We start from the raw sequence: 20,921 nt of genomic DNA on the forward strand, positions 1-20,921 counted from the left end.
GAGCAGCCACGCCTATATTGACAAGCCAGGCAAATGAAGGCATGGAGGAATGCCAGGGCTGCCATATTTGCAATAGCACTGGCAGCAGGGTATGCAGAGGTGCCAGGTAAGTAAATGCTGCATGGCCGGATCAAGGGGGTGCTGGGGTGGAGTGCACCCCCCCCCCTCACATATAGGCTACATTCACACCTGCTATTAGGGCTGGTGGCCTGGTGCCAATCGTAACGGCAGTTCCTCCTGCAGGTCTTAGTGGGTAGGTGCGCCTGCCAGCCCCTTTCACTATAATGAGAGTTCGCTGGCAGCTGCACCTGTTCAGGGTTCTCTGCATAGCCAGCTATTATCTGTGGTGATCACTGCTGCATCCACTTTGTCTGCGTTCAGCAGTCATCACCGCAGGTAATCGCTGGCTGTGTAGAGAGCCACGAATAGGTGTGGACTCTGGAGACCTGTCATAGTGAATGGGCCTAGTGGCCGCACCTACCTATTGAAAGCCACAGGAGGAACTGCTCATCAGCTATCCTTATTGTTAGTGTATTTTATGGGCGGCCCAAGTCAATTCCTCGTCTTCCAATGTGGCCAAGGAAGGTCAAAAGCTTGGACACCCCTGGTCTAGGACACGTATACCTTGACTGGGCTGTAACAATTATTAAAAACAAAATTGTAACAAACAGTTCCTCCGACTGTCTAATTCTTTAGTCAGAGCAGCAGTTTGACATCAGACAAATAAAGCCATCATATCTTGGAATGTAGAATAAATGGCTAGACAAAGTAAGACCAGGAAAGACCAAATGTCCTCCAGGAATAACTAGGGTCATTCATCAGGTAAATTGCCTAGAAATAATACAGAAATGCTAATTGTCACCAACTGCTTACTAGGCCACGCTTGGATGTACATTAAAGCCAACAATTTGTAACAGCAATTCATGGAGTCCAGCACAAGTATATAGGGTGGGATTCAAAAAAGGCATTTAGGACACATTTCTGGAGATACAGATGTCTTTAGAATCCCCATGCCAAATTCATCAAAACCCTGTAAATGTTCATGTTTAGTACAGATCCATGCAACAAATTCCAATAATTCTTATTTATGACAATTTTACTGAATGGCACTATTGCTGGGACAGATTTAAAGAGAAACCTGGATCTGGTCTTGCATACTAACTGTACAGAATTGTCCGCTAAACATTTACTAGCATGTCATCCAACATTTGTTGGCCGAAAGGTGGACAACAATTGTCAAAAGGAGCGTACTAACGGTGAGATTTTAGGACAACAGTCTGTCAACAGACAATCCCCTGCCAACAATCGGATTGTGTGTATGAGGCTTTAATCTGTAGGGTTCAATATTGAGTTGGCGCAACCCTTGTAGCTATAACGGGGCTTCAACTCTTCTGGGAAGGCTCTCCACAAGGATTAGGAGTGTGTCTATGGGAATGTTTGACCATTCTTCCAATCGCGCATTTGTGAGGTCAGGTACTGATGTAGACGAGAAGGCCTGGCTCGCAGTCTCCGCTCTAATTCATCCCAAATGTGTTCTATCAGGTTGCGGTCAGGACTCTGTCCAGGCCAATCAAGTTCCTCCACCTCAAACTCACTCATGAGTTTGTGCACTGGTCCAAATCATTTGGTGGAGGGGGGGTTATGGTGTGGGGTGGTTTTTCAGGGGTTGGACTTGGTCCCTTAGTTCCAGTGAAGGGGACACTTAAGGCGTCAGCATACCAAGACATTTTGGACAATTTCATGCTCCCAACTTTGTGGGAACAGTTTGGGGATGGCCCCTTCCTGTTCCAACATGACTGCACAAAGCAAGGTCCATAAAAGACATGGATGAGCGAGTTTGGAGTGGAGGAACCTGACTGGCCTGCAAAGAGTCCTGACCTCAACCCGATAGAAGACCTTTGGAGAGTGGAGACTGCCAGCTAGGCCTTCTCGTCTACATCAGTGCCTGACCTCAAAAATGCGTTTGTGGAAGAATGGTCAAACATTCCCATAGACACACTCCTAAACCTTGTGGACAGCCTTCCCAGAAGAGTTGAAGCTGTTATAGCTGCAAAGGTTGCGCCAACTCAATATTGATCCTTAAAGGATAAGACTGGGATGCCATTAAAGTTCACGTGCGGGTAAAGGCAGACGGTCCCAATACTTTTCGGTAATGTAGTGTATATGTCAGCAGCCTTCCGGGCCGGTACACACCAGAACATGGTTTGAGAAAGCGGCTTTCCATGTGCGTTTTCCCGAACCGCATTCAAAATGCGATGCAGTTGCGATCTGCAGGGGGTGTCAATATTAAGTTAATGACACCCAAAACAAAGTCGCAAAACGCAGTGCCCGTTAGACCACATCGAACTGCATAGAACAAAAGTACCATGTGATGCGGTTGCAATGAGTTTCCAAAACTGCGGCTCAACTGCATGCTTTTACTGCCACCCTGGGCACCCATGTCAATGAGCCCTTATGGAGTCTTGTATAAAGCAGGTACAGTATAGGGGGTTACTATTCGTGGAACACATACTCACAATACAGTACACTCAGGACAAACAGATAGATGGAACCATGCGCCCAGGACTACCCACCATCAGCCATCACCTTGGCACAGGACTGCCCCACTTGTGCTTTGATCATCTTGTAAATTCTGAACACATTGCAGTCACAATGGCAAACCGGAGAGCTGGCACACGCCCAGCATAAATAGATGATCCTAAAACAGCAAATATTTACTAAGGCAATGGAATGGCATCACACAAGGAAAACCTCCAAAACATTACAGGAAGTTCCTCTGGATAAGAAAAGGGCAAGTGCTCCGAGTCTCCTGCAAGAGGCCCCATCCCCCGGCAAAAAAAACGTTTAAAAATGTATTTTTCTTTTCTCGAATGTCTATCTTGGGAAGGAATATAAACGATCATCTGTAATGATTCTTACGCTGGTACATTGTATTAAAGAATTTTGGTTGTTCAAGCAAAGCATGCATAGTGTTCTTATGCTCATAGGGCTCACTTACACGCGTGAGCGGGGACAGAAAAACCATTCTGTAAATGCTGTACAAATACCGGGGACACAACACTATGCTTTGTGGCCGTGGCAAAACATAAACACTTTTGGTGGGCAATGCTGCCGCCAAATGCAAATAATGCAGTTCTACGGGGCCGCCCTGCAACCGCGAGCAATGTACGCAATTGTGGTCTGGTAGTGCGGCATTTAAAGGGGTAAAGTCAGTCGGTGATCCATCACCTCCTCAGCACTTGTCAAACACCTCTGAAAAGTGATCCGAGCATGGGTTGCTTTTCAGTAGAGTGGCAGTCTGAACGAGCCCTTAAAGTGACAGTAAACTCTGGTTTGAAAAAAGATCTATTCAAGCATGTACCCTTCACTCAGAAGTACCTGCTAGTGTTCTCAGCCTCCACTTTTTTTTTTTTTTTTTGCTGCTGTGATCCGACTTCTCTGGTTCACACCTATGCGTTTTCAGTTTTGCAGAAATGCACTACAGTCCATCCAACATGGTTGCCCTTCGGCCACATTCACGTCTCTGCGTTTTTCCACTGGTGCACGCTTTGGAAAAGGTCAGGGACTTGTTTCCTGTAGTAGGTTGCATTTTTGGCTCCATAAGCTTCAATGGAAATGCATTTCTTGCATTTTTTATGCGTTTCTGCTGCATTTTTGCTGGTTTGCCCTGCCGGACAATAGACACTTCCCAAAAATGCAAAACGAATCAAAAACGTGTTAAACACGTGAAAAAAAAATTCAAAATGCAACCTGTATAGGTCAGCACTATGGATGAGCTCCGGCGTCTACGCAAACCCCAACTGCAGAGCCCGCCATGAAATCGGCACTGCGCTAATCACAGACAGTGAGACATTGTCCCGATGCGCAGCTGCAGAGATCGGAAAAACGTCTCACTGCCTGTGATTAGCGCAACGCAGTGCCAACTTCCTGGCGGGCTCTGCACGTGGGGTTAATGTTAGCATCCAGTTAAATTGTGTGTATTTAGGAAAGAATCCAGGCCATTCCTAAAGCAATCCAATGAGCTGGCCAGAACCACCTCTGGAGGGAGTCTGTTCCACATTTTCACAGCTCTTACTGTGAAGAAACCTTTCTGTATTTGGAGATAAAAACCTCTTTTCCTCTAGACGTAAAGAGTGCCCCCTACTCCCCTTGTCCTCTGTGATGACTGCATTTTTGCGGCAAATCCATTGAAGTCTACTGAACCAAAAACATAACCTGCCAGAGTTAAAAAAAAAAAGTCCCATAGGAAATCATGCTAAAAGGACTGCAGTGCGTCTACAAATCGCATAGGTGCGAACCTAGCCTTAGAGGGTGGCTACGTTCATTCTCCATGGAGGATCATAGCCACCTTCTCTTGCTCGCTCCCGAGATGGACGATGGCATTTGTAGTGTGCATAGAGCAATGCACATGGCTACAACTATTATTCCAAGCAAACGGGAGCATGGGGGAAAAGGAGATGTTTGGGAACTCAGAGGATGCTACAAGAATGAAGGAAAACATAGTAAAAACACATTTCAATTCAAATAGAATATAGGGTTATTAAGGGAGAATATAGGGTTATTAAAGGAGTTGTAAAGGAAAAACAATTTTTTTGCCTAAAATTAATGTCTGCAAGGTAGACAGACAGAATCGTGTAATGATTCTGTTAAAAAACGAGTAAATACCTATTAAATTCCTTCATCTATATCACCTCCGGCATTCTAGTTTCTGTTCTCTCATTCACTTCCTGGTTTGCGGCGCTCGTTCATGTAAGAACTACATTTCCCAGTATGCATTGCGGCACGCCCAGTAATTCACACCTCCTTGAGGTCTCTAACACGTAGAGAGCGTCCTGCCGCACAAATGTAGTTCCCAGGAGGGGGCGAACACGTTACTGACCACCGCAGTAAAGCCTCCCTTCGCGGTGGTCAGTAAAATCAGACAAGCAGGAAGTGAACAGAACAGAGAAGAAATAGAGCAACTTCTGAGCAAAAACTAACAATGAGGAAGTGAAAAGAGGAATGTCTGCAGATAAAGGATGCTTATTATTTCCTTTACAACCCCTTTAAGCAATGGATGTGTGTGGATTATTTTTAATGAATAGTGATATTCTTTAGTGTCACTATAAGGAAGGCAGATTGTGTGGGCGCTGTGACCTCATAATGATGTTAAAATACATGCCTGTCATTGAGAAGGTAAAGCGACTTCCTAGTTATTGATTAGTGAGAAAAGTCAATGACTGAGGACATTTGGTGTAGCCGTAGGAGAGCAGCACTGTCAGGCCAGACCAAGCTCTAGATTGTGTTGTGGACATCTACGTGGATGGTGGATGGAGACCTACCTGGAGATCTGCTGGCACATACTGTATATACACGTATGGACGTCACATCTATAAACCCTTCTATGTATACAGAACTTGGAACCTCCGGTGACCAGTAATAGACTCTGATGGGTACATTTGGTCATCAGTTGTGGATTTGTATTCCTGTGTATGAGGGGCCCACAGAAACTGAAGCACCCCTCAAAAGACCTAAAGCTGGCCAGATACTAGTAGAATTTGGTTAAAATATTTTGAACGTTTGGGATTTTCTAATCATTAGTGGTTCCAAATTAATGTTGGTTTTCGATCGCAGAGACAAGAAAATTCGTGGGAGGATGGAAATGGAATTTTTTTTTTTTTTTTTTTTACCTCAAACAAATTTCTAAGAGCGTATATGGTTTTCATTTGGGAAAGTCCATTTATTCCAAAATTAAATGTTAAAAGCAAAAGAAATGTTGATGAACTTTTGAACGACCTTCATCAACTCACCGATTGTATTGAGAAGGCTTATACAAAAATCTACTAGTGTATGGCCAGGCTAAATGGGTCCTTCCAATCATACTGGACCGGTGTCCATTCACTCCCCCGAAGTGTGACAACCCTCAACATGAAGGATGCCATTCTAATAAATGGTGCCAGGTCACATGTGAGCGTTGTACCACTTGTCACATTAAAGGGTACAGAAGATTTTTAGTTTAGGCATCAATGTGAGTGCGTAAAATACTTTGTATTGCGTTTTTCATGTTTTTGTGCCCAACAACTGGTCTGGCAGGTACAAGGATGCTCATGACATATGATGTCACAGATGATGCAGCTTTTCATTGGCCAAAACAAACACACACAATACACTTCAAAAACATACAGAAATAAAATGCATGTATACACCCAGGTGTGAAAGGAGACCAATCAACATGTGATGAGTAGAGGAAACCAGGACCATGTATAGTACCCCCCATGATCCATCATCCAGCAGTGATCAGGAGGTACCCAGGACATATAGTACCCCCCATGATCCATCATCCAGCAGTGATCAGGAGGTACCCAGGACATATAGTACCCCCCATGATCCATCATCCAGCAGTGATCAGGAGGTACCCAGGACATATAGTACCCCCCATGATCCAGCAGTGATCAGGAGGTACCCAGGACATATAGTACCCCCCCCCCCCCCATGATCCAGCAGTGAGTGATCAGAGGATCCCAGGAACATATAAAGTACCTCCATGATCCATCAGCAATCAGAGGAGCCCAGGAAAATGTATAGTATCCTCATCATCCAGCAGTGATCAGAGGAGCCCAGGAAAATGTATAGTATCCTCATCATCCAGGAGTGATCAGAGGAGCCCAGGACATATAGTACCCACATGATCTATCAGTGAAAAGAGGAACGCAGAAACATATAGTACCCCCATGACCCATCAGTGATCAAAGTAGCCCAGAAACATGTATAGTATCCTCATGATCTATCAGTGATCAGAGGAGCCCATGGAAATGTATAGCACCCCCATGATCCAAGGAACCCAGAAACACATAGTACCCCCACAACCCATCAGCAATCAGAGTAGCCCAGGAACATGTATAGTACCCCAGTGACCCATCAGAGGAACCCAGAAACATATGTAGTACCCTCATGACCCATTAGCAATCAGAGGAACCCAGGAACATATATAGCACCCTCATGACCCATCAGTGATCAGAGTAGCCCAGGAACATATATAGTACCCCCCATTATCCATCCATCAGTGGGGGGGGGGGGTTCAGATGAGCCCAGGAACATGCATGGCATCCCCCATGATCATCATCACCCAGCAGTGATGTCCAAGACCATGTATAGTATCCCCATGATCCATCACAGGAGCCCAGAAACAAGCATGGCACCACCCATGATCAATCCGTGGAGCCCAAGAACATATACAGTACCCCATGATCCATCAATCAGTGAGGGTTCAGATGAGCCCAGGAACCCCCATACACAGCACTCCACCCTCCCCATCCTCCAGCAGTGATCAGATGAGCCCAGGAACCCCCATACACAGCACTCCACCCTCCCCATCCTCCAGCAGTGATCAGATGAGCCCAGGAACCCCCATACACAGCACTCCACCCTCCCCATCCTCCAGCAGTAATCAGAGGAGCCCAGGAACCCCCATACACAGCACTTCACCCTCCAGCAGTGATCAGAGGAGCCCAGGAACCCCCATACATAGCACTCCACCCTCCCCATCCTCCAGCAGTAATCAGAGGAGCCCAGGAACCCCCGTACACAGCACTTCACCCTCCAGCAGTGATCAGAGGAGCCCAGGAACCCCCATACATAGCACTTCACCCTCCAGCAGTGATCAGATGAGCCCTGGAACCCCAATACACAGCACCCCACCCTCCCCATACTCCAGCAGTGATCAGAGGAGCCCAGGAACGTGCATGGCACCCCCATCCTCCAGCAGAGCCGAGGCCATGAAGAGGCCACCCTCCTGGCAATGCCCGGATCCCCTCTCCCAGTACACACCGCGTGTTATCATGACAAAGGAGCGGAGCACCTACCAGCTTCCCGGTGGGTATCCTGAGGGGCACACTGGAGAAGATCATGGTGTCTCGTAGTACAGGTCAGCCTGGGGCTGTCGCCTCTATTGGCTTCACAGGAAAGGCAGGAATACAATGTTCCTGGAACTTTCATTAACAAAAAAGACAAGGGCGGGCCTCTCAGTGCCAAACCCCGCCCACCCCTGACGGGCTGTCCCACAAGCGGGTGATGGCTGAGGACGGAACCTGGCCACGCCTGTTGTAGCGATGCCGCGGTGTGCTCGGGGTCAGGGCGCCGGGGAGATCCCCGATGGGGCTGTGTGTGGTGGGGGGAGGGGATAAGTAGTGGCGCTGATTAGTTTCCCCTGCCTCGTCTTCTCCCCCCTTTGTCGCTCCCTCCACGTGGGTTTGTCCTGTGCTGGGGGGAGGCGCATTGTTCAGTGCGGGGATTCCTGGCATACTTGAGGATTTAATCAGCAGATCAAGAGCTGAGCCAGAGACACTCAGTTCCCTGTCCTCCCTCCTCCCTCTCCATCCCCCCTCCTCTTCTCCTCCTCCCCTCAGAACATTCCCATCTCCCTCACTTCACTGGGAAGGTAATACACCCAGCACAACAAAGGCGGCCCCAGACACTAAACACACACAGCCCTGTAATACTACATGCTATACAATAGGGGCCCTTCCACACGACACTACAGGGGCCCTTCCATACTATACAATAGGGGCCCTTCCACACGACACTACAGGGGCCCTTCCATACTATACAATAAGGGCCCTTCCACACGACACTACAGGGGCCCTTCCATACTATACAATAAGGGCCCTTCCACACGACACTACAGGGGCCCTTCCATACTATACAATAGGGGCCCTTCCACACGACACTACAGGGGCCCTTCCATACTACACTACAGGGGCCCTTCCACACGACACTACAGGGGCCCTTCCACACGACACTACAGGGGCCCTTCCATACTATACAATAAGGGCCCTTCCATACTATACAATAGGGGCCCTTCCACACGACACTACAGGGGCCCTTCCATACTATACAATAAGGGCCCTTCCATACTATACAATAGGGGCCCTTCCACACGACACTACAGGGGCCCTTCCATACTATACAATAGGGGCCCTTCCATACTATACAATAGGGGCCCTTCCACACGACACTACAGGGGCCCTTCCATACTATACAATAGGGGCCCTTCCACACTACACTACAGGGGCCCTTCCACACGACACTACAGGGGCCCTTCCATACTATACAATAAGGGCCCTTCCACACGACACTACAGGGGCCCTTCCATACTATACAATAGGGGCCCTTCCATACTATACAATAGGGGCCCTTCCACACGACACTACAGGGGCCCTTCCATACTATACAATAGGGGCCCTTCCATACTATACAATAGGGGCCCTTCCACACTACACTACAGGGGCCCTCCCATACTGTACTATAGGGGCCCTTCCATACTATACAATAAGGGCCCTTCTATACTATACAATAGGGACCCTTCCATACTACACTACGGGGGCCCTCCCATACTGTACTATAGGGGCCCTTCCACACTACACCACAGGGGCCCTTCCATACTATACAATAGGGGCCCTTCCACACTACACTACAGGGGCCCTTCCATACTATACAATAGGGGCCCTTCCACGCTACACTACAGGGGCCCTTCCACACTACACTACAGGGGCCCTTACACACTACACAGGCCCTTCCATACTATACAATAGGGGCCCTTTCACACTACACTACAGGGGCCCTTACACACTACACAGGCCCTTCCATACTATACAATAGGGGCCCTTCCACACGACACTACAGGGGCCCTTCCATACTACACTACGGGGCCCTACCATACTGTACTATAGGGGCCCTTCCACACTATACAATAGGGGCCCTTGCACACTACAGGGGCCCTTCCACACTACAGGGGCCCTCCACACTACACTACAGGGGCCCTTCCATACTACACTACAGGGGCCCTTCCACACTACACTACAGGGGCCCCTCCATACTACACTACGGGGCCCATACTGTACTATAGGGGCCCTTCCATACTATACAATAGGGGCCCTTGAACACTACACTAAGGGGGCCCTTCCATACTATACAATAGGGGCCCTTCCACACTACACTACAGGGGCCCTTCCATACTACACTACGGGGGCCCTCCCATACTGTACTATAGGGGCCCTTCCACACTACACCACAGGGGCCCTTCCATACTATACAATAGGGGCCCTTCCACACTACACTACAGGGGCCCTTCCATACTATACAATAAGGGCCCTTCCACACGACACTACAGGGGCCCTTCCATACTATACAATAGGGGCCCTTCCACACTACAGGGGCCCTTCCACACTACACTACGGGGCCCTACCATACTGTACTATAGGGGCCCTTCCACACTACACCACAGGGGCCCTTCCACACTACACTACAGGGGCCCTTACACACTACACAGGCCCTTCCATACTATACAATAGGGGCCCTTCCACACTACACTACAGGGGCCCTTACACACTACACAGGCCCTTCCATACTATACAATAGGGGCCCTTCCACACGACACTACAGGGGCCCTTCCATACTACACTACGGGGCCCTACCATACTGTACTATAGGGGCCCTTCCACACTATACAATAGGGGCCCTTGCACACTACAGGGGCCCTTCCACACTACAGGGGCCCTCCACACTACACTACAGGGGCCCTTCCATACTACACTACATGGGCCCTTCCACACTACACTACAGGGGCCCCTCCATACTACACTACGGGGCCCATACTGTACTATAGGGGCCCTTCCATACTATACAATAGGGGCCCTTGAACACTACACTAAGGGGGCCCTTCCATACTATACAATAGGGGCCCTTCCACACTACACTACAGGGGCCCTTCCATACTACACTACGGGGGCCCTCCCATACTGTACTATAGGCAGGGCCGATCCGCCCTATAGGCTCACTATGCAAGCCGCTTAGGGCCCCGCAAATTACTAGAGGCCCCGCCTGGTGAGAAGTCATTTTTGGCCCCTCACCCCGCTTCTCAACTCGCTGGCTGCATGGGAGAAGAGGTAAGAAGTCAGCACCCCCCGCTTCTCACTTTAATGTAAGATGTCATTTCCGACAGCACAACACCCCCTCCCCCCGCTTCTCAACTTTAATCTTTAATGTGACATGTCACTGTCGGAAGTGCCCTCCCCCGCCCCCCACTTCTCAACTTTAATGTGACATGTCATTTTGCTTAGGGCCCCAGGGAGGTCAGGATCGGCACTGACTATAGGGGCCCTTCCATACTGTACTATAGGGGCCCTTCCATACTGTACTATAGGGGCCCTTCCATACTATAGGGGCTTTTCCATTCTACACTATAGGTGCCCTTCCATACTACACTATAGGGGCCCTTCCATTCTACACTATAGGTGCCCTTCCAGACTACACTATAGGGGCCCTTCCATACTTCATTATAGGGGCCCTTCCATACAACATTATAGGGGATCTTCCATACTACATTATAGGGGCCTCTCAATACTACACTATATGGGCCCTGCCATACTATACTATAGGGTCCTTCCATACCACATTATAGGTGCCCTTCCATACTACACTATAGGGGCCCTTCCATTCTACACTATAGGTGCCCTTCCAGACTACACTATAGGGGCCCTTCCAGACTACACTATAGGGGCCCTTCCATACTACACTACAGGGGCCCTTCCATACAACATTATAGGGGATCTTCCATACTACACTATAGGTGCCCTTCCAGACTACACTATAGGGGCCCTTCCATACTTCATTATAGGGGCCCTTCCATACAACATTATAGGGGATCTTCCATACTACATTATAGGGGCCTCTCAATACTACACTATATGGGCCCTGCCATACTATACTATAGGGTCCTTCCATACCACATTATAGGGGCCCTTCCATACTACATTATAGGGGCCCTTCCATACTACATTGTAGGGGCCATGCAATACTATACTATAGGGACCCTGTCATACTACACTATATGGGCCCTGCCATACTATACTATAGGGTCCTTCCATACCACATTATAGGGGCCCCTTCCATACTACATTGTAGGGGCCATGCAATATTATACTATACTATAGGGGCCCTTCCATACTACATTATAGGGGCCCTTCCATACAACATTATAGGGGCCCTTCCATACTTCATTATAGGGGCCCTGCAATACTATACTATAGGGACCCTGTCATACTATACTATAGGGGCCCCTGACCAGGCACACTATTCTCACTCCTTTGTTGCTCCCACCAGCAGCTCCCATAGCATGTGCTTCTAATAGGAAACATATGGGGTGATGGAATGTGGCTTCAACAAAAAAAAAAGGAGGTTTGTTTTCTTTTCTACCTCCGTAGAGAGGAAGCTCAGTCACCTTTGGCCCCGCCCACACCCTGGCATCACCATCCTTGTTAGTCTGGTGCAGACGTGCACAGTGTCCCTGCAGCACATCTTCACATGCACAGACATGCCAACATGTGGGACTTCCACTCTGTGCATTTGAAGATGTGCTACTCCCAAAACCCTGCAGCACATTTGCGTAGAATCAGTGGTGGGAAGGGGGTCATTAAGGCAGAAATTTACCCAAAAGAGGGAGTTCCACAGTTTATATCCCCCCACTCCTGCCGGATCCTCAACTTCTTGAGTCCCCCCATCAGTGCTCCTGGCCCCCGCTGAGTGCCCCCATAGCAAGCAGCCACTTCTCTGTGTGTCCTTTTACACACGGAGCACGGTTCGGCCCCATCCCTGCTCTCTTCTTATTGGCTCACTGGCTGAAAATGACAGTGGCAGGAGCCAGTGGCTCCCTCTGCTGTCTCAGCCAATGAGGAGGAAGAGATCTGGGAGAGCCACTGCTCTTGTGCACAAGATCATATATAGAATGCATGAAGGTAAAAAACTTGAGTCTTTACAACCATTTAAAAAAAAAGGAGCAGGAAGGAACCATGGGATGTGTAGTCCTTAGAAATTGCAAAAAGCAAAAGGGAAGCTGAAAATCATGCAGGAAATCTAGGAAGTTGTGGAAAGAGATGGCAAGCAGACAGGCAGCTCCTCTGTTTTGTTTTTCACATGCCAACACTGCACCAGAGGAAGACAGTTCTGTAAATAAATGCTCATTGAAATATTGTAAAACTGTGAAAACATTCTAGTGTGATTTCATTCACAGAACGATTTTCCTCTGGTGAAAGGTTACAATTTATTTTCATTCCTAAGCTCAGGGCAGAACATTTCCACACTGATACATTGTATACTTTTAACTCATAGATCAGTGTAGAGTTCCCCTCATTGTTCATTTGTACATTGCTAAAATACACGCCAAGTGATAAATAACAAATGTGTACGTTCTTTAATGAATTTACTTTAAAGTGGAAGTAAACTTCCATCTCTGAATTTTACCTATAGATAAGCCTATAATAGGGCTTACCTATAGGTAGTGTAAATATCTCCTAAACGTGCGCTGAATAGGATATATTTACTGCACATGCAGCCGTTGACATTACTGGCGCATGTGCTCTGAAGGGACACAGGCCGTTTCTTCAGATCCCTGTGCCGCAAACGGCTCCTGTGCGCTAGAGTGACATCATCGCTGCTCCGGTCTGTCACAGAGCCGGAGTCCGCTAACTCGGAAGTAAGACGGGTGAAGATGGGAGCACCTGCAGCTCTGACATCTCGGCGCTGGAAGGGCTTCGCTTTAAGCTAAGCGTAACTTATTGTGCTAGTATGCAATGCATACTTGATATGGTATGTCATCACTGTGCCTATCAATAATCAATTGTAGCCACTGTGCCCATCAATTATAGCCACTGTGCCCATCAATTATAGCCACTGTGCCCATCAATTATAGCCACTGTGCCCTGTTAAATGCTGCCACTGTGCCCTGTAAAATGCCACCGTCCCTCGATGTCTTCTCCCGCCCTCAATGACGCTTCAGCCAATCAGGTTACCGGTAACCAGAACCTGAACCCTGTGCGTCCTCTGGATAACTATTTGGAAGCCGATTACAGCCTGAGGGCTGTAATCGGAAAGGCTATCAGAGCCGCTGGCTCTGATAGGCACTTCCAAAGCCAACCAGCTGCCGTTATTCAGATAGCCGGCGCTCACCAGGGGGCCGTCCATCTGAATAGTGGGCAGCAGCAACAATACATAGATTCATGCAATGCATGAATCTATGTATTGTATTTCAGTGGCGGTGCAGGAGAGAGAGGGGGCGGCGCTCCTGCGCCCTCTATGGACGCACCGCCACTGGTGCACTGTAATGTAAGGGAGAGTAGGGGACTCAACTTCTGATGGTGGGGTGGCTCTTGTCATCTAATGTAAGGGGAGGGGATGCGCTGGAAATCGAATCTTACAGATACAACCGGCCCTTTTGAGGACAATCATAATGCTGATGCGGCCCACGATGAAATTGAGTTTGTCACCCCTGGTTTAGTTTAACCACTTCATTACCCGGCTATCGTCAAATGACGTCCGCAGATGCGATCTCCCATTTGACGTCCTCCGATTGGCGTCGGTATAGGGGGCACGCGTGCGCCCCGCCGCGTCACTGGGTAAGCCATGCGTGTGCCTGCGATGTCCGCCGTGCTCCACGATCGCTCGTGACAGAGGAGGAACGTCGATCTGTGTGTGTAAACACAGATCCACGTCCTGTCAGAGGAGAGGAAACAGATCGTGTGTTCCTAGTAAATAGAAAACACTGATCGGTCTCCTCCCCTAGTCAGTCCCATCCCCCCACAATTAGAACACACAGTCAGGGAACACATTTAACCCCTTGATCACCCCCTAGTGTTAACCCCATTCCCTGCCAGTGACATTTATACAATAATCAATGGCTATTTATAGCTCTGATAGCTGTATAAATGTCAATGGCTTCAAAAAAGTGTCCGATCTGTCCGCTGCAATGTCGTAGTCTAGATAAAAATCGCAGATCGCCACCATTACTAGTAAAAAAAATAATAATAATAAAAATGCCATAAATCTATCCCCTATTTTGTATACAATATAACTTTTGCGCAAACCAATCAATATACTAGAGATGTGCGATTTGGTTTGTAACGAATGGATTTCGTACAAATTTGTTAGTATTCGTACATTTGGATCAATTCGAACATTCGAATAGCTGAAAGAACCAAAATACAAAAATTACGAAATTACGAATATGCAAAATAACGAACATGCGAAAATACGAACTTACGAATGGACAAACTTACGAAAATATGAAACACCGAAACAGTAAAAGAACGAAAATTACATCTAACACGAATAATTTGCATTCTGTATTTTTAATCCTTTGTTCGTATTTAATTTGTGTGTTCGTAATTTTGTTTCTTTGTATGTTCGTAATGTAGCGCTACACCCTCAGGAGCCGCTGATTTGTTGTTGGGATCGGCGTATTGGGTTACCTTAGTGTTGTCTAGGGGTGCAGTTGAAGAACAGAGTAGTGAGCAAATGTCCAGACAATGAATAAAGGTTTTCCAATGCTTTATTTCCAGGCCAACACGGCCAACATCAACGTTAAATAGGAAGAAAAGGTTGATGAAACAGAAAGGAGAACTTTGCAGTATCAGGCCTGGATATAAACCAAGCAATCCTGCTCTCAGTAGTATCAAATTGCAGTTTGTCGCCACTCTAGCCAGAGTGGGTGAAGTGCCCCCGGACAGACTCCTGCCACAAGCCTGGCAGCCGAAGTGTCACTTTAGATTGCTGGGAGGAACAGGCCTCTCTCACAGACCTGGCTCTAGGGCCTCTGCCACGGGCCTATTACTTTGGATGAGCTCAATGGACGTATTGAGCGAATCCTCCCAGTAGATTTGAGCTTAGGTCACCGGATGACAGCAAAGCGTACCTGTCAGCATTCCGGTCACCAGATCTCCGATGGTTCGTTCAAGCTCTGTTGGATAACCTGCCTCTGGGTTCTCCTCAAGCCGACCCCCCAATCGAACGGCTCCTAGCCTGGGATTTTGTCAGTGAAGCGGGGGACCCAGCAAGTGACTGGGGCCCCTCTCAGCAATATAGAACTCCACGTAGCATTTGACCCCAGCCTGGAAGGCCATCACTGGGGTCCGTTGGATGCGCACACCCTAAAGGTGGATGCCGCACCTGGAACCCGCGGGGAGAACCAATAAAGATGGCGTCTGCCACAGATATACCCCTTCCCAGCATGCTCCGCGAGGGAAAACTCCTCTAATTGGCTGCTGGGGAAAAGTGGCTCTGCCAGAACCCCTCTAGCGCCACATGTCGCCCAGGGGTGGAAACAACGCCCCTGGAGCGCAGGCTGACCTACAGGACATTTCTGGAATGACAGCAGCCCAATTTGACAAATTGTGAATGGAAGCAAAATAACTCTCCCATTCCCCACTAACTTTAGCGTAGTTCCCCATACTGAAAGTAAGGGGGCGCTATAGTAATTTAGTTAGTTCATGTTCTCGAATCGTTCTTTTGAATGGACAGTGTATAAAAAAGGTATCTTAATATGTATGTTCGTAATTTCGTATTTTCATTCGTATGTTCGTAAATTCGTTTCTTTGTCTGTTCGTAATCTCGTGTTCTCGAATCGTTCTTTCGAATGTGCAGTGTAGTGAGTGATGTATCTTACTTAATATCTTAGCCAATCAGCTTATGTCTTTTGTGTCTGAGTTACAATGCATTCCTAAATCTTTTTAGATTCAGTTGAGGAGGAGACTGAGTCAGGTCTCGTGACTGGGAGTTAGTACAGGACTTATTAGAAATTAAGCAAGATACACCCTCTCAAAATTGCATACAGGGGCAGAGTCTATAGCCGCGGGTTGAAAACAAAACTAAAATACATTACGAATAACCACAATGTATTTACAAAAGTACAAATGCATTCGAAGCACGGTAGGAGGCTATAGCCGTGTGTTGAAAGCAAAACTAAAATACGAGATTGCGAATGACCGCAATGTATTTACAAAAGTACGAATCCATTCAAAGCACGGTAGTAGACACAAATCAACGAAAACAAAACAATGTTACGAATCAACGGAAAAGGCAATCTCACAAAAGTAACAATTACTAAATTACGAGTAGTGTACCAAATAAACGAAAATTATTATCTAACAAAATTACGAATTTCGAATCAAAGAAAATAAATTAGACAGAATTACGAATCATTCAGTATCAACGAAAATAAAACTGTTACGAAAATACGAACGAGTCCGAATATGAAAACTCGCTTCTTACGAAATTACGAATCTTTACAAATCTACAGAAACGAGACGAAACAAAACAACATTTTCTGTTGTACACATGTCTACAATATACGCTTAAAGCTATTTTCTTTTACCAAAAATCTGTAAAAGAATATACGTATCGACTTAAACTTAGGGAAAACATTTTTTTTTTTTTAATTGGGATATTATAGCACATAGTAAAAATTATTATAATTTTTTTTTCAAAATTGGTGCTATTTTTTTGTTTATAGCGCATAAAATTGAAACCGCAGAGGTGATCAAATACCACCAAAATAAAGCTCTATTTGTAGGGGGGGAAAAAGCCATAAATTGTGTTTGGGTACTGCGTCGCACGACTGCGCAATTGTCAGTTAAAGCGAAGCAGTGCCATATCGCAAAAAATGGCCCGGGCAGGAAGGGAGTAAATTCTTCTGGGGCTGAAGTGGTTAAACAATTGCCACTCTTATTATATCTTTGAAATATTCCCCAATAAATCGTCACATGACCTTTATAGCGCATGCGGAATCCTTTAGTAGATTTACCCCTATATGTATTGCCATCAAACAACTGAGCTTCCGGGAGCTGCGGTGGCTCAACGCGATTGGCACTGTGCTGACAAGCCATTCACCTCTGCAGCTAGGGGTTCGGATCCCGGTCTCGGCTACATGTGAATTGAGTTTGGTGGTCTCAGCCCGGCTCCCGGTGGGTGTGCTATGCAAGGTGAGCCTGCGCTTAGTACGCCCACACCCCCCTCCCACAAAAAAAACACCACACTTGCACGCACTCGAAATTGGGTTAACATGCATGCACTTTGACCACGCAGTCCCTAAAAAGAGAGGCGAAGGACTAACGGGGCTTGTTGAGCGGGCTAGATCCTCTCACTCCCTTTGCCTTGTTGGGCTTCAAAGCGGAGCAGGTAGGGCGGGCTATGTGGGAGGGCCCCCTCGCACACCCGCCATTGCCACCCGGGGCATGGAGAAAGGTGGCAGATTGCCTCTGGGGGAGGCCTGCCTACTCCCAACTCCTGCAGTCCGGCTCCTCTCTCGAGTACACACACAAAATACACTTAAAAAAGAGAAAAAAAAAACAACTGAGCTTCCTTTAGAGCAGCCTTTGTCAAACTTTTCATACCAAAGGAACGCTTTAAATCAGTCTAGGCCCTAGGAGAACCCCTGCCAAAAAATGTATTTCGAAATCCACAGAATAAATGCACCTTACATTGGTGGATAGTGGTCAGAATTTTACCATTTAAACAATTCCACCCTTACAGACTGCTTAAAAGATCATTGTTGGGTGCCAACAGACGTATTGCTGTCAAGAGGAAAAGTTGAATGGCCAAGTGGGATTTGGTTGTCAACGCTATCTCAAGATACTGCTGGGAGCAGGGAGCTTGCTGAGGACATAAACTTGCAAACAACTGCTAAACATATCTCAGGCTTATGGTGTGATCTGAAAAAAAAGAAGTTGGTGGCTAGATCATGTTCCAATATCCAACTGCCGTCCAATCCAAGATGGAACTCCAGATATTTTTTAAAGAGTAGGAAAGGGCTAGAACCATACATGGAAACGTCTGTAACCCCATGAGCCTGAGTTTCTCCAGGGAGGGTAATGGAGGTTTTAGGATTGCGATTTTCTAGTGTAGAGAATGAAATAATGCGCTCCTCAAAACAAACAGCTAACTTAGACCCAAACGCAGATGATTAAACTGGGCTAATATATGATATGACAATACATAGGGAACACACTGCCCCCAACACACTAGCAGTTGTGATAAAACATGGACAACACATTGGCAGGTATGAGGGAAATGGCCTGTAAAGATGGATATCACTCTGGCAGTCATTACATAGTCTGGGCAAACTTGCATCCCTGACAATGTGTAGGCAACTAACAAGTAATCCTAAAAATAGGCAACAGACCGACAACCTTGACAATACATATCCTACAAATGAGCAATTCTGACATGCTATACCAGCAACAAATGATCAATCGTTTCAATTGTCACAAAAGAATTCACAGACAATACTTGGAACCCAGTCTACAGCCTAACACCTCCTCCCTTACCTTTATGCCGCGTACACACGATCGGTCAAACCGATGAGAACAGTCTGATGTATTTTTCCATCAGTTAACCGATGAAGCTGACTGATGGTCAGTCGTGCCTACACACCATCGGTTAAAAAAACGATCGTGTCAGAACGCGGTGACATAAAACATAACGACGTGCTGAAAAAAACGAAGTTCAATGCTTCCAAGCATGCGTCGACTTGATTCTGAGCATGCCTGGATTTTTAACCAATGGATGTGCCTACAAACGATCGTTTTTTTTCTATCGGTTGGGTATCCATCAGTTTTTTTTTAACCTATGGATAAATAACCGATGGGGCCCACACGCGATCGGTTTGGTCCGATGAAAACGGTCCATCAGACCGTTCTCATCGGTTTGACCGATCGTGTGTACACGGCATTACTCCCAGGGTGCATGCAGCGATCCCCTTCTCTCCCTGGCCACATACAAGTACATTTAAAACAATTAGAATATCATCAAAAAGTTCATTTATTTCAGTAATCCATTTAAAAAAATTAAACTCGTATATAGATTCATTAAACACAGAGTGATATATTTCAAGAATTTCTTTCTTTTAAATTTGATGAATTGAATTACTGAAATAAATTCACTTTTTGATGATTTTTTTTTTTTTAGATACATCTGTATAACCTGCGTGTGGCCAAAGAGAGGTATTTGAGGAGAAGAAAGTTTATGCCCCCTCCTTGCTTTCGCCTTCTCCAGCCAAAGTGTGACTAAAATAGTGAGAGTGACATCACTACTCTAGTCAGCCAATAAGTGGCTGAGCCAAAGTCAACTTCCGATGTTCTGGTAATTTTATTAATTAGCTGCATGCTCTGGGTCAGTTCCCATGGATAGATTTCCCCTTACTTCCTGTTACAGGAAGTTAATGATTTTTTTTTCCAATGGGAATACAGGGATAAAAACCAGAGAGAGATTTTATTCCTACACTCCGTTACAAATGTATTTGATTGTTGCCTCAATGGATGAGACCTGTCTGTGGGAATAATTACACAGACTTTATATGTGGCCGGGAGCGTAGTCACATGCTTTGGCTTAGGGCCTGCACTGGCTCGGTGGTTGGTTGGAGAATTTCCAATGCTTTCTACTAAAGTTGGAATACCTGCCCTCTGGTAACAGTGCAACAGCATCCCCGGTACATAGGTCTTTTAAAGTAGTGGTCACCAACCCTGTCCTCAGGGCCCACTAACAGGCCAGGTTTTATGTATTACCTTGGGGAGATGCAGACTAGAATACTGCAATCACAGAGCAGCAAATGATATCACCATGTATTTCAGTTATCTTGCAAACCTGGCCTGTTAGTGAGCCCTGAGGACAGGGTTGATGACCACTGCTTTAAAGTGAAGCCCAAGTGTTGTTGATGAAAACAATTTCCCTATAAAAATCCATAAACTATATTAATTGCAAGGAATTTTGCAAACCTTTCTGCAGATCCCTGCAGTCTCTGGCTTTTAATATTTATTTAGATAGGATGTTCCAGAGGACTTGTAAATTAGTGCAGAATGTCCAGCCTTTACTAAATTTACAAAATAAGCTCCATTGTAATGGAAAATGCTGTGGACCCTCCACCGCCATATACTGTAGGTATGCTTGTCTTACAAAGGCTAAACCTATCAGTATAGGTAAGCAAAGGACATTGCTGGAGATGCCATGTTCCATGCAACGGGCTACCCATACAGACATTTTGGAGAGGCAGTAAGCCACTTATATGAGCAAAGGCGTAAGGATTCCAGGAAACCCTGGAACACATATTCTTTTAATTAGGT

At 46.6% G+C, this 20,921-nt stretch overlaps 1 protein-coding gene across 7 annotated transcripts in view; it reads right to left on the bottom strand.

The window, feature by feature from the left end:
* The window catches only part of RBMS2 (RNA binding motif single stranded interacting protein 2), a 151,614-nt gene that overhangs the window by 75,246 nt on the left and 55,447 nt on the right, over positions 1–20,921 (bottom strand). The window contains exon 1 of one of the 7 annotated variants that reach the window (XM_040341038.1): positions 7,842–8,199. The exons of 5 other annotated variants lie outside the window; for them this stretch is intronic. In XM_040341038.1, the coding sequence (XP_040196972.1) occupies positions 7,842–7,886 (45 nt within the window). In that variant the 5' untranslated portion in view covers positions 7,887–8,199. Of the gene's footprint in view, positions 1–7,841; positions 8,200–20,921 lie in introns of those variants that run through there. One more of the 7 variants, XM_040341037.1, reaches the window with a different exon arrangement.

This window comes from Rana temporaria, chromosome 2 (assembly GCF_905171775.1).
Source record: "Rana temporaria chromosome 2, aRanTem1.1, whole genome shotgun sequence".
Taxonomy (NCBI): Eukaryota; Metazoa; Chordata; class Amphibia; order Anura; family Ranidae; genus Rana; species Rana temporaria.